General features: G+C 39.6%; 1 protein-coding gene and 1 long non-coding RNA gene across 2 annotated transcripts in view; one reads left to right on the top strand and one right to left on the bottom strand.

The window, feature by feature from the left end:
* The first annotated feature begins 2,916 nt into the window (after nt 1–2,916).
* On the top strand, nt 2,917–5,551 carry irf1b (interferon regulatory factor 1b). The gene is made up of 9 exons (XM_036563056.1): nt 2,917–3,026; nt 3,519–3,610; nt 3,784–3,883; nt 3,972–4,183; nt 4,302–4,419; nt 4,525–4,641; nt 4,759–4,787; nt 4,949–5,081; nt 5,330–5,551. Exons 2-9 carry the CDS (start codon nt 3,524–3,526, stop codon nt 5,461–5,463), a joined length of 930 nt encoding a protein of 309 aa, XP_036418949.1. The 5' UTR covers nt 2,917–3,026; nt 3,519–3,523; the 3' UTR covers nt 5,464–5,551.
* A 1,233-nt stretch (nt 5,552–6,784) lies between these two features.
* Nucleotides 6,785–14,968, bottom strand: part of LOC118802509 — a 50,652-nt gene continuing 42,468 nt past the window's right edge. The window contains exons 2-3 of the long non-coding RNA XR_005006689.1: nt 9,159–9,434; nt 6,785–7,994 (exon numbers count right to left, since the gene is read on the bottom strand). This is a non-coding gene — a long non-coding RNA (uncharacterized LOC118802509). The remainder of the gene's footprint in view (nt 7,995–9,158; nt 9,435–14,968) is intronic.

Here is a 14,968-nt window from a genome sequence, read left to right as displayed (position 1 = left end):
CAGCCGCTTGGGCCAAAGCTGTCCTCCCTGATATGCTGGATGAGATATGGATGTTTGTGGGGGTTGGGTTTCTGGTACATATCATGGGTGGTGTTTTTTGCCCCCCGCAGAAAGTATTCTTTGACCCCAGACAGTCTTACAAACCTCATCTGGATCTCATTAGGAATGAGCTGTTCACCCCAAGAGACCAAAAAAACCTACAGTAGCACAAAAGTACTAGAACAGCAGCATTTTGATTATTTCCACGGCGTACATCAGGGTTACAGAGTCAAATGAAGGCAGTTATCTGTTTGAGTTCATTTCTGAAACTATTTTGGCAGTATGTTTGAGATACGGATGCGCCACGTGGTATGGGTGGTCTAATTTGTTCTAAAGTACAATAATAAAGTCACAGTGAAATACAAACAGCCTGTTGGTGTACAGTGCTCCAGTGCAAGGTTAACACATAATTATAACATTACAAAACACTAACACTGCCTTTATAGATAAGCTAGCAACTGCTTAAATGAAACTTAAGTCAGTTTATTTAGTTGGATATAGTATATGAGATACGGAATCTATCGTGCTATCAAATGGTTTCAGGGCTAAAAGTGATTAGAATTAGGTTTTCTCAACTGGATACGTGCTATATGCAAAAGTCAAACACCCCCAATCAAATGACATATTTTGTTAGTTTTCTACACAAAAATAAGTTAACATATCCTCTACATATACCTAACTATAATATTGTAATTAATTTCTGTATTTGCAGAGTTTATGAGCCAAAAGTAGGCATAGGCCCACTCTGTATGTTCCATTTTTTTCAAGTATGTTGAATTCCGTAGAGGATGTGCATTCATTTTCACATAAAATCAACAAAACTTGCGATTTGAGCAGGGTGCCCTAACTTTTGCACACAAGTGTATAATACACGAGGCCAGAAAGTCAAAGCGTCTTCTGAAAACATTTGAAAACAAACGGTTGTCCATTTGTAGCGAGTCTACATGCTTTTTGCTCTCCTTCAGTATGTATATGGTGCTGTTTCTTGCAGTAGACCACTGTTTAATGACGTGCAATGCTGGCATTATGGGTGGCACCTTGACGTGGTCGTTACATTGTAAATTGCCACATTACATTACAAAAAACTATTCTGAGCATACAGTGGGAGAACACTGACAGCATGTTTCATTACAGAGAGAGCATAACTGCCTTGCTGACTGAGGCATGGACAGGCGAAGTGGCCGTGCGAGGAGGCTATCGGGAAGCGCTGCGCTTCAGTAAGGAGAGATGTTTAGTGTTCATGTTTCAGTGTCCAGTCTAAGATGTACTTCCGGTCTCTGGGCACTGGAGTGGGCTTCGGGCAGAATGGCAGTGCTGCCTTTTGAATTTCCCGTAAGCTGTTTTATAGTTTGACAGCAGGCACATGGGATTCCGAGGGGAATATCACTGGCCTGGCTTTGGGAAAACCCAGTGCTTTACAGAGCAGAAATCCCGCAGGAAAGCCGCCCCTCCTCATTCCCGACCACGCCCCCCTCCTCGGCTACTGCGCGGGAGTCAAACAACCTGCTGAGGAAAAACAAGCTCTCAGGAGAGAGAGAGAGAGAGAGAACGGGCAATACAGCACACTGTCGACTTAAATCGCGTGTCAAAGGTACCTTTAGAAGGACATTCATTAGTATACAATAGCAGTGTGTGGTTTTGTAATGCGACTTAGCTTCAGGGCGGGATATGTGACAGCAAAAGCCGCGCTCCTGCTTCCAGAGCACTGTTTCATCATTATTTTCTGACGAGGAAGGTCTGCGGCTGACTGCGGTTGGCCATAAGCCTAAGGCAAGCATTTCCTCAAAGTGTGGCGTAGCGTTAGCATTCCCTACATGTCGGACGTGCTCCAGCGTCCAAACATCCTTTTCTAATAAGCAACCCGTTTTACTATAAAGCGCTTACCGGCGCCCTCTATCGGCACCTTTTAACTAAAACCCATTTCCCGGAAAGCCAGTGCTTTCTTACTCTGACCTGATTCTAACCTTCCTTGTTTGTGACATTCTCTGTCTAGCGCGTCTTGCAAGAAATCCTCTTTGGCATAACTTTGAATAAAGCCAGCTTTTGCAGTTTGCTGAGTTTAAGTAGGGGGCATAGTATATTTCCTGCATGCTTTGGATATTTGGAAAGTTTGCTTCATGTAGGCTATTTATTTATGTATGTATACATATGCGTAGGTCCTTTTTAAAAGTGTTTTATGAAGAATATAAACAGTTTTAAAATATACCATGCGCTCTCCAGTCCATATGGCCTGTACAAAAAATAAATAAACAACTGAACTGATTTTGTGGTGTCACAAAAAAAAGCACAACAATTGCATACGTCCGCCTATACATACTGCAACGCTTTGAGCACGCCCACTTACATTAGTTATGGCTTGGTATAGTGAGTTATATGGCAGCAATCGCCTTCTAATGTAAATCAATTAGGGAAAATAATAAGAGAGAAATGTATCGCTTGGAAAATAAGCAAAACGTGAGGGGGAATCAGGGGGAAAACGAACAAATTAGGAAAAAAATATAGATGTAGAATATGGGTCCTTCAGTGATTTCGACATGTGCTGAAAATGTGTTTTGAATTAACTGAGCTTCCGCCAATATATGTGGGTGAACAGTCAGGAGCCCTAATGTGCGCGTGCATGTGTATTAGGCATGTAATACGCAACAAGCAAAGCCCCAAAACTCGACTCGCCACAACACTCTCACCCAACCTTACGTAGCACGCATAGCTCACAACGGCATGATTTCTCGGAAATCATGCAGCTTCAGTCTGAGCGCGGCTGCATCTGAGGGGCACTGCGCATGCGCCAAGCGCTGCCAGCTCATTACGTTGGGAAAGCCCCCCCTCCCCTTATCGCGCTTTAGAATAAAAGGCGATGTAGAGAGCGCGCTCTTCACACAGCTTACAGTCTCACTGCTGAGAGCAACTAAACCTAAACTCGAGTGGAATTAAGCCGAGCTTTCCCGTTTCTGACTTTTTTGCGGATATCCTGACGCAAAGGATACTCAGTAAGTGTTTCTACTGGATCATATCATATTGCTCTGCGCTGTTTATCAGCTTGTATCACACTTGTAGAAAAGACAGTAACTGATTTGTTTTTTTCTATTTGCATAAAAGTCGTGTAAGGTTAATGTCTAGTATGTTAAGAGGGTCTGTGTTAGTTCTTACTGTGTTCAGCATGTGCAGACTGGCTGCACTGCACTGTAAATGTAGCTCTGGTAAAGGGGTGTGTGCATGCAACACATGGTGTGTGACTTAGTGCCATGTTCACTGCACGCATGTGAAATGCTGCATGAAGCACCTCGAGTGCAAATCTGCAGTACATTTTTTTTCATTAGCAAGTTTGAAAGCTGGCTTAATGAGTTGTTGCACACATAGGTGGCATGGGAACATTTTCCCTGGTTACTTCCTCACCATAAATTATAATCAAAGCATGCATGGCACTGCAATGTAGCAAGCCGTTAACTCAAGAACTCAAGTTCCTCTCTGGGCTTCCCTAGGAACCATGCCTGTGTCCAGAATGCGCATGCGACCTTGGCTGGAGGACAAGATTGACTCCAACTCAATCGCCGGACTCGTCTGGGTGGACAAGGTAAGAAGCAGCCCTCTCCACAAGTTTTCCATTGGTTTCCATTATTATGTTGCTTTGCTTTTACTAAGTTGGGGAAGTAACTTGTTGATAGTGGTGCTTCTGCAAAGTTTCAGTCACCACCTAAATGGCAGTCAGAGTATCATCTCTCATGGCTTTGTTGTTGTTGTTTTCAGGAGCAGAAAATGTTCTCCATTCCGTGGAAGCACGCCGCGCGCCACGGATGGGAGATGGACAAAGACGCCTGTCTGTTCAAACAGTGGGCCATCCATACAGGTGAGGACATGCAAAAAAAAAGCAAAAATGAGAAACAATCTTGGTCTTAAATTTGAGCACAACATTCTTACACCAACTATGCTTGCAGGCAAATTCAAGCCAGGAGTGACCGATCCTGACCCCAAAACCTGGAAGGCCAATTTCCGTTGTGCCATGAACTCCCTGCCAGACATTGAAGAAGTGAAGGACAAAAGCATCAACAAAGGCTGCGAGGCCGTGCGAGTGTACCGCATGCTGCAGGTTGTGAAGAACAAAAGCAAGCGGTCACCAAGCACTGCAGATGGCAGGAGGAAGAGAAAGGTGAGAAGAGTGCGTGTACCACCATTGTTGTACAATGGCGCCAGGCTAAAGCCATTAATGAGAGCATATTCTGACATGTAGGTACATAAATGTAAACTTTTGGTTTTTGCTTCATTAGGCGGCGAAGGTAAAGACAGAGAAAATGGACGTGGAGGAGACATCAACTGAAGGGCCAACTTACAAGCAGAAAGAGATGAGGACTCAGGAGAACACAGTGGACAGCACTGAAAACTTGAGTAAGTTACCTCAGCAGCAAAAGTGAAATCAGAATATTACTTGAACACTGAATCCAGCTTGCTAGATGTGGACTTGAATTAAATGTTTGCCTTTTTTCCATCAAGACACAGCTACCTCCACTTATGATGTGCCTGACTGTTCTGGTTACGAAGTGGAAATCGGCCCTGACAGCACAAACGACTTCACAAGCAGGTTCCAGGTTTCGCCCGCTCACTCAACAGGTAAAAGAAGTCTTATTGTTTTATTCGTTTTTTTATTACTGTTTATTACTCTGCCTTATCATGACATGATGCATCATATTCATTGCATTTCCTTTCTTTTTTTTCTTTGCAATTCAGACTACGAGGAGAAACAAGCCATTGTTGAGGTGAGTCTGGCTTTGGTCTATACTAAACCTTACTCTGTCTATTGTGCTTTTTCATTGTCAGGAATACCCTTGTTTTGTTAGTATGCAAATGCCTGCTTACAGTTTACAGGCATGTGTGCAATTGGCAAGCACGACTCAAATTCTGTGTTTTGCTCCTGCAGATTACACGGCAATTGGAACTTGATAGTTCGCAGTGGCTTCAAAGCAATAGCAGCGGAAAGGGGTTCCTGTGCAATGAAGTAGGCATGACAGAATCTTTCCACAGTCCAGAGAGCCAGTGGAGTGATAACTCAGGTAAATGATCATTGCATTACGAATCTACTGATAAGATAGTAGGTCGTAATACTAGGAATGTTTTGTTGCTCCAGCAGGTTCACCAAAGCCATTGTAGTGAACATAGAAACTCAGCATGCAGTGCAACTATCTGGCCTGCAAAAATGACTACGTTGTGTATTGGAAACTCTCCCAGTCAGATGAATTGTTTTGCGTTTTTATGGGAGCTGCCAGGACTGACGTAGACTGTCTTTGTTACTTTCTTTTAGGAGAGGAGCTAGAGCTGCGGTTTTACACAGAACTAAGCTCGGGTTTGCCCAGTGAAGACATGCTAAGCTACACAGACATGTGGAACAGCAACCAGTACACCAACAGCTTCCCACAGATCAGCTGCCTTCTCTGAGACGGCTGGACACTCAGTTTGAACATTCTTCATCTTACCTCATGGTCTAGGTATAAAAAAAAAAAAAGACATTTTACCTTCCACCAACCATGAACTCAGATCACCCTAAGGCACTCTTGCGAGAGCCCTTCTCCTGATCTACACAGGACGGACACCAGAGATCCACGTGCTTCTGACAGATGCCGCATCAAAGATGTTTGTTGTAGTTACACTAGGGTAAACTCCTATCAGGTTTCTTGCAATTCTACTGATGCTCAATAGCCACAATCCTTAACTCAGAAAACCATTCAACATAAAGTCTGTTCGATGTTAATGAACAGAAATCATGGTGAATGCAATGCTACTAGTAGTACTGACGTGTTGTTGTTGTATCAACAGTTGGCCCGCTGCAGCTTTTGCCTATTGGTCTCTTAAGGATTGTGGCCTGTATATAAACATGACCATATACTCTCATATAATGTGACATTTGGCAGATTCCGTTATTTACACATCAGGGTTGAATGCGTTTCTTTCCTCCAACTTTACAAGACATTGCGTAATAATGATACTATGATAAGCTCTTGTGTGTTTTGGGTGAAAGCCATATATGTATATAGTGTAAAAAATTTTTAATAAAAAAAGTCAAAATAAAACTCTCGCAAGCCTTTTCTCTTGACTTCCACAACAACAGTGTAAGATTTAAGCTAAAGTGTTAACTCAGTTTCTTTGTAAACAAACAAAATCCAAGAGAAAAATAAGTAGATAACTATTAGGAAAAATCCTTTTGACCTTTTGTAAGTAAATTTACATGTGATTTAGCTGTTTTATGCCACTCTTGCATGTGAAAATGTCCAGGTTTCCTCAAAATGCAAGTGATCTCCCATGCACATGAGATCATTTTACAGATTTTCTATGACATTTAGGTCTGAGCTCAAACTTGGCTACTGGCCTTCCTTTTTGAAGCCATTCCTTGGTTGACATGGATGTGGGCTTTGAATCATTACCATGTTGGAAGGTGAAAGTCCTTTTCATCTTCAGCTTTCTGACAGAGGCCAGCAGGTTTTGTGCCAAAATACTGTGATATTTTGAACTAGTCATTATCTATCTTATTTACCTTATCCCTGTGCCTCAGGAAGAGAAACCGCCCCAAAACATAATGCCCCTGCCGCCATGCTTCACAGTAGACATGGAGCTCTTTAGTTGTTGAGCTGTATTGTTATTGTGCCAAATATATCTCTTACAACTCTGGCCAGAAACTGAACCCAGTGGTTTCTGGGTAATTTAATGCTAAATTTAGATTGGCACTGGATAATTAGTTTTGTGGAAAAAAAGCTTCCAAAGCTCACTCGTGTAGAATTTGGGGGATATTTGGTAAGTTTGCCCAGTACCTGCCAGAATTTCCTCAAGCTTTTTCAATGTTCCTGTAGGCATCTTGGTAGCGTGATAAGTTTTCTTCTTTTCCTGTCATCAACTTTTGATGATTTTCCTGACCTTGTTAGTCCCCCTGTGATGCCACTTTTTTCCATCTATTGATGGAAGTCTTTACGATTCTCTGTGGTGTATCTTTTTTATACCATTCTCCTCATCTGTAATCTGTGAGATTATTTAAATGCTTTGTCAGCTACTCATGGACTGTAGTTATCCCAGAAGGATGCAATCATGAAAACATTAGGAACAACTGGTTTATTTTACTTTTATTGATGTTATTTTTGGACATCATTTTGATCTGTAAACTCTGGAACAAAGCTACAGCCCCGATTATGAAGGGTGTGCACACTTCTGCAACAGGGCAAATGGTAGGTTTTTTATTTTCAATTATTTTACCTAATAGTTATCTTTTTTTTTTTTTGCTCTTGCATTTTGCCGAATGCAAGATGCCATTTTCAATTTTAATTACAATAATATAGAATTTTAAATTTCACCGTACCTTTCCAGTGAATCAGGTTAACTGAAACAGCTTAATAGTATCTATCCCTAAGAATATTTCACTGTAATCTGTCCTTATTAACTGATCTTAACATTAGGGACACGTTGGATTCACTCACTATTTTCACGCACTATTTTCACAATGAAAAGGGAGTTGTTTTTGTAAAGAATGTGTTTTATTACATTTGCACTTAATGTACAGTATAATACATCATTTCAAGTTGAGTCACATTTTAAACAGAAGCCTTCTTAAATGTGTATTAAATAAGTGTTATACATATGAAAACAGAAAAGGTCATTCGAAAATCAAACATCTGACATTGCCTTATTTGGTTGTCACATCTAAGGTAAGGTTCCGATAATTGTTGACATTTCTTGAAAAAGTTCTAGTTTCCATTATGCATGAATTGTGGCATGGTGGTGTCCTTGGAAACAGGCCTTGAAGTCTTTACTACAGTCCATCCTATTCATAATAAGCTGTTATCTACTGGAGGCTCTAAAAGGGAGGTGCTTTTTGAGTTTTGCATGAAACTTCTCAAGAGTTCGCTGCACATAATCCAATTTATTATCTGTTGCAGCTGTGGAAGTGAGGTGGGAGTGGTTTCATATGAAGCGGTCTCTCTTTTCTGTAAAAGTAAAGAAGACATAAAACACGTCATGCAAAAATGCACCAAGTCATGGCATACCTCCTCCAAGTTAAACTACATGAAACAATGATCATTATCAGCAGTCATCAATTACTGAATATGTCAAGCAACCTACGCTCTTAAAAAAGGTGCCACAAAGGGTTTTTTCTGTTGGTTGACCAAAGAACCATGTTTGAAAAAAGAGATTTGTCAGTGTGGAAAAAACTTGTAAAGGTTTAAAGGGCATTCATGTAACTGTAACGGTTCTACACTGATTTAAAGACTCTTCATAGAACCTTTATGCTAAATAAGTTGCTCAATAAGAGTCCCCACATTTGCACTTAGGACACACAGGATCACTGATACAAAACATTGCTTTTCATGAAGCACCAAAAGCTATTGGATTGCCACAGGCACCCCCTTGTGGAGAAATTTTACCCTGCTCAACATGAGTGACTGCATAAGTAAGTAAATTACAGGGCACTTCCATTGAGGTGCTTCACATCTTCAAGTTTTTTTAGGGAACCAAAAAGTTTTTTTTTAGCAAGCAAGCAAGCAAAGTTTACTTATATAGCGCTTTTTACAACAGTACAAATAGTACAAAACGGGGAAAACAGATGGAGCAATGGTTAATTAGATTAGTTTTAGTTTATGCAGCAGTAGCAGCAGCAGCATCTTCGGGAGGGTCAGTTTATGAGGGTGAGGTTTGCACAGCGTTGTACAGCATGAAGCTCAATGGTGGTCAAGCCGGTCCAGAAGGCTGGCGAGCAGTGGGCACCCGATCAAGGTAGAAAATTTTAGTTCTAGTTTTTAGTTCACTGAAAGTTTTTTTTTAGGGAGCCCAAAGTGGCTCTTCTATGACACTGTGCAAAGAACCCTTTTTGCACATTTAATTTTAAGCTCTAAACCCATATATAGATAGATCAGTCATTAGATACAGATAGGTTTCACGGCCCAAGTAACTAGTGCTTTTGCTAACCGGGGTTTTATTAGGCAATTATTTACTATTAAGCACAAAATTAAAGTTTAATAACACATAATTACATTTCACAGCATTTTCAAGCCTTCAGGGTGCATGCAGGAATGAGGCACCTATTGGTACAGGTTTTGAACCTATGATTCAGAATACTAATATGAAAACAAGTAATCAAGGTTTGTACGTACTCTGCATATAAACACATTGACTTGCACGGAAGATGACAGGACTTTCCAAAAGCAGGTCTTTCCAGTTTGGACCAATAATCTCAGAGATGTCAGAAAGCCCACAGACACAGATCCATTCCAGCAAAAAAGTAACTTTTGGCATTCAAGGAATGCTTTTAATTTGCCAGCATTGGAAATGAGCCAGATAAAGTACAGAAAAAAGGAAAAAAAAGCTTCCAGGTGTATAGAGACTACAGAGGCCCCCTGGGGTGCATGGTCCACTCATCAGGACAGGTCCTGAGGATAAAATAGTTTTTAGTTACATCTAGAAACCAACAGTTTAAATTCGTGAGTTAAACAGATTGTTCAGTGAAAGCTTGCATAGGCTGTTCATCAATATGGCAGTTGGGGCCCTTTTCTGAGCCATGTTCATGAAGAACATCAGCACGATGAACAAAGCAGAAGAAGGCTCAAAAAAACATCCAGAATGAATTTATAATAAAATTAATCCCAAGAATTCTTCAAAATGTAAAAATCCCAAGGCAGATAACCTGGCAAAAAATGACTTGCGATATATTATTTATCATTTAATGACCTCTTGTTCACAGAAGTCTTGAAATATTGAATAAAACATTCAAAAACATCCTTTGGAAAACTGTAGTATTTAAATCCACATTGTAAAAAGGTATTATTGTACATATTTTGTGCATTTATTGAACAAAAAATGATTCCAAACATTTGTACAAAAGTGTAGCTTACATGTTCTCTTGGAATGGTACTTTACTGATATAATTATCATAGTAGTTTTACTTTTACTTGAGTTCATTTCTATAACAAAGAACTCAGTCTATCTATTTTACTTTTATATACTATTAGAAAAATACTTCCAACCAGCTGTGGAAGCAAATAACTGGCTAGCTAACTAATCTCAGCAACACAGCTACTTTGTGTTTCTTTTGTATTTGTTTAATTCTGTCATTTTAGAATAACAGTTCTTTATGAACAGCTGCTGCTTATTAAATGATTGGTAAAAAGTTGCTCATTAAAAGGCTGTTGCTTACATAAGCTAGCGTTCAAGGTGAGTTTATGGGCCCATGTAGCCAATAAAGATGTTCTTTCGGTTAGGCTTTTCAAATTAATTACTTATAATATTTACTCTTACTTGAGTAATTTTCTTCACTAGTATTTTTACTTGCCTTTAAGCTGATGAGCTGTCGCTACAGTAGCAGTGCTTTTTCCACTCCTGCACATCCTTTATATTTGATTCACTTCTTGAATTAAGATTTAATTGATCACTTTTTGTATTTCTAGGCTTTAGATCAACATTCAGACAGCTTACTGAATTAATAATGAGTCAAACCAGTCACATGCTAAAAGGCTAATAATGTTATAATGCTACATCCACAGATTAGTTTTCCATGGGAAGGTGGTGTGATGACAGTTTACCACAGGACGTCTGTTGTGTTTATGATTGACCCGACATGGAATAAGAAACCTAAGTGTAGGTAAATGACAGAGATGGAAGCGGCTACTCGATGCACGCACCGGCTTTACTCCAGAAAAGAGTATAACCGTCAAAACATCTCATTCAGCCATTATTTTTTTCACCCTAACCATTTACCTCCATGAAGTAATCACCATTAGCTTGGGAATTCACAGGCTACAGTCAACGTCACTGCATAAAATCAAACTTATTTTCTGTCATTTTTACATTCTGAGTACGTTACATATCGTGGCATATTGGCTTGATTTTTGCCACAGAGAACACAAACTCTTCTTTATCCCTATTCAGACAGGGTTAGTTTTACATGAGGAGGTGCGGTAATGTAGTTTCTCAGGGATTTTAGATCTGAATAGGGCTAAAGACTGGAGACCACTTCACCAATTTTACATGAATTAGTTCTACACACTTTTTTACTCTTTGGTTTATTAAATTTCCAGTCAAAATGGCCTTAAAAAACAAGTTATACATTTTTCGCCATCAGAAAAAAAGCAGGGAACACATTCAAAAGAAAAATGAACAGAAGCCTCCGACACCAAGTAATAACAATATCAAGCATCAGTTTTTAATTTGTCCACTCTTTACTTTTGTACTTTAGTGGTTGTGAGCCGCTTTAACTCTTTCATCCTTCCAATCTTAAAACCAAACTAACATTACATTACAACTGTTTCTGCAGTGTTCCTATGTTACATCTGTGTCCTCCCAACAAAAGCTGTTCCCAAAAGAGCCACTGACATTCATTCTGTTCCCCCTGAAAGAGACACTTTCACACAAGCAACTACCCAAACACACCTCGGCTGCCTTACAAATGTCTTTCTCATGTGCTAAAATGGCCAAAGGAGATCAGATATAAGATAATGCACTTGCATAAAGAGGAAGCAAGTCAAAGAAAATAAGTGAGAATCAAAAGTTTACAAAAATTAAGTTCAAAAAATGATTAAAAGCACAGAAAATGAGACTCCTAACAAGAGAGTGAGACTCCAAACTGCCACCATCAGATAAAAAGTACTTAAAGCGCTCATATTTGAGAAAAAAAATCAATCTCTGCTTCACAATCCACAGGTGTTTCTGTCCATTCTTCCACTGTAAGAAGGAAACTCAACACCATGGGTCTGAAATTGTGTGACTGTTCCTGAGAAAAGAAAACAGGAAAAAAAAAGGGGAAACATACTAAAATACCAAACGAGACACCTGAGATGTTGAGTAAGGTTTCATGGACCGACAAGTCTACATTTGAGATCTCTAGAAGTAGCAGAAGGCAGTACTCATGCCAACAAAGCAATGAAAGACACTTCAAACCATCTAGCACCATCAGTCAAGCAGGGTAGAGGATCAGCTGCAAGTTTGGGGAGGTATTACAACACCAGGAGTTGGTGATTTGTATTTGAAGATGTCATGAACACTAAAAAATGCAAGTTTTTGTACCCTCTGGAAAACGTTTGATTGGGATGTAATCATTTTACAAGTTAATGGCCCTAATCACACTACTGAGAAGATCAAGACTCGCTGCTGGTGTTATCAGAACAATGGAGGCCACAACATCACTGAATGTGTTTGGGATTACTTAGACTGTAATAAACATAAAATGCAACCAACTAGTTTGGAAGTATTTGCAAAAAGCTACATGGACTGCAACAGAACATACAAAAATTCATTTAATTAGTCACACGCAAAAAAAAAGGAAGGCATTCATGAAATGTGTCTCCCTTTGTTCTATATGACTTACTCTTGCACAAAATTAGTCAGCACTCACTAGAGGGTATTTGTGCATCAGTTAATGTGCCTACAACTGTGTGAGTCACATTCATCATGATACAGAAGAAAGACCAAAACGTATGATGGCTTCCAAAATATTTTGGTTCATCCCAAACTAATACAAAAAATGAGAATATACTGTTTTGTAGCCAGTATCATCAGAAAGGAAAGGCAGGCCAAAGCTCAGTGGGCATAACAGACATTTTCTTTACAATTTCTTTAGAAATGTAGGCATGTGCCAGTTTTGTCCGAAGCACCTCGTAAGCTCGTATTGGCTTTGACTCTGAGAGCAGGTGTGCTCGCACTGTAAATGTGTGATGATTGCTTTGGGCAACCACGTGATTACAGCACAGTTCAGTGTTTGGCCTGCTGCAACAGACCTGATATAGCTATATTTAACTGACAGGTTGAATGAAGGTGATGTTTTACAGGAAACATTAGGGGAAGATGTGAGAGAAACACCCCGCCCATCCAAACCCCACGTTACTGTGAAGCTAAACCATATCGGTGCATGAGTTTAGCATGTACCGGATGATCATGCACAAGTGTATGGCACAGTTAAGTTGGGCTTTCATGATTTTTAGCTCCATTTTAACCCTGATTTGTCCCGTCTGACAAATTTCCACAATCTAAAGTAGCTCGATCGGAAGTGACCGACTGGTCAGCAATATATTCAGGCAACAACCGATGTGAGAGCTAGGGGAGTGGAGAATTAAGGTGAAGAGAGGCGTGAGCCACAGACCGCGGAGAGCTGCTTGTGTTCATGAAAATTATCACTCTCTTTACAATTTGAAGCCAGCTGCCAGTTCGTAGCAAAGTTTTTCGCCAGCTCTGATTGTGGTATCTGCATTTAAACCCCATATTAATCCTCAGTTTGTGGTTTTGTAATGCTTTTTGTCTGTGCATAACCACACACAAGCAAAAACAAGCCAGGTCCAGTTTAGCTGTGCTTGTTTCATGCGATAATGGGGTGGGGGGAAGTGGGTGGAGGGGGACTCTGGGGATTTTAGTGCTTTTCATAGCCAAAACTTGTTATGTGTGTTGTACTAGAAACATTATAAAGGAGGAGACTGGCCACTTGGAAAATAAATGGAAAAGCTTGTAACGCTCAACATCAACTGGTGTTTGTTTACGAGGAATGTCCCTCCCTTCAATAAAAAGACCCAATCGGCTTGCTGTTTATGTCCCAAGCAGGAAAAGCCCCGCCTCAACATAGACATGTGTGCAAGCACAGCAGCCAGAACAAGCTGGAAAATCATGATTTTTGTGTGAAATTTGAGCCAAGTGTTACAAACTATTCATGTTGTTTTGGACAGATGTGTGTGATACTCTTCATTTTAGAAATCTGTTAGGGTTTTAAAAGTTGTATAGGGGAAATAAATTGTAAAAAAAGAAATAAATCAGTTTTTATACCACTAAAATAAGAATGTTATAAAGGGACATCTTGCCCTGACAGTGACCCGTACTCAGGGTAAAAAGCCCTCCTGTCATCTAATTTTTACAGACTATGTAACATGTTAAATCATATCTTATCTTTGCATTCTTAAAAAAAAACTGTTTTATTACTCTTAAGTATTTTTAAAATAAAATGAGGAGCCAATTTACGTCTTAATGATTACCCTTCATTATAATAAGCTACAGTTGTATGCAAAAGTTTGGGTGCCCCTGGTCAAATACCATATTTTGTCAATTTTGTGAAAGTGAAAATGAGTACATATCTTCTACAGAGATCTCACTTCTGCAAATGTTAATGTACAATCACTGTTTATTTAGTGAATTTAACATACTGGAAAAAATAAAACCTAAAATAAAAGCAAAAGTTGGCACATTTTATAATTGATTTTTACAATATGTAACATTCGGCAAGTAAACAGAAATTGTGCACTAAATATTGCAAAAAAATACGTCATATTTAAGTTTGGTTTAGAAGATGTGTTAATTTATTTCAACAAAACATGTCATTTGACCATCTTTAGCAATGCCAATGATCACTCTAGGTAGAACCTAATGCTAATGCTAGCTAGGAACAGAAATTCCAGTGAACTTCTTCATGATGAAATCTAGGTAACTGGGACATCACGCTAAAGGCCTTTTGCCCTGTGCCTGGGGGGAACTTCTGGCCCCAAGATTTTGTCCTCATAACCCCTCACCATCATATATACAAAAAAAATACTACTATATTATTATTATATTATTATTCACTATATTATTGATCAACTGAACGGAACAAATCCCAGGAATAAGATCAGTGAATTCAGTAAATGTGTTGAGATTCGATTTTGCCCCATCAGTTGGTCAGGAGAGAAAACACGAGACATCTTCATGCCCCAAGCGTTTGGGCATCATGTTCAGAATCAGTGACCAGTGAAACTTTCCTTTACATTTGCCTTACAAATCATCATCAAGGTACAGTCACATTATTGTCTTCAGAGTACATCCCTAAGGCTCATTATAGTGGATGAAGTTTGCTGCAGTAACTTGATAGGCCCATTTTCTATCTATTTTCTACCCATCATTATGCAAATACAGCAAAGTTAACAAGCAACTGAGCTACAGCACAACATAGGTGCAAACC

The sequence above is a fragment of the Colossoma macropomum genome, unplaced genomic scaffold (assembly GCF_904425465.1).
Source record: "Colossoma macropomum unplaced genomic scaffold, Colossoma_macropomum, whole genome shotgun sequence".
NCBI lineage: Eukaryota > Metazoa > Chordata > Actinopteri > Characiformes > Serrasalmidae > Colossoma > Colossoma macropomum.
Note: the sequence above shows the minus strand (reverse complement) of the source record. Positions and strands in the feature narration are given on the sequence as shown.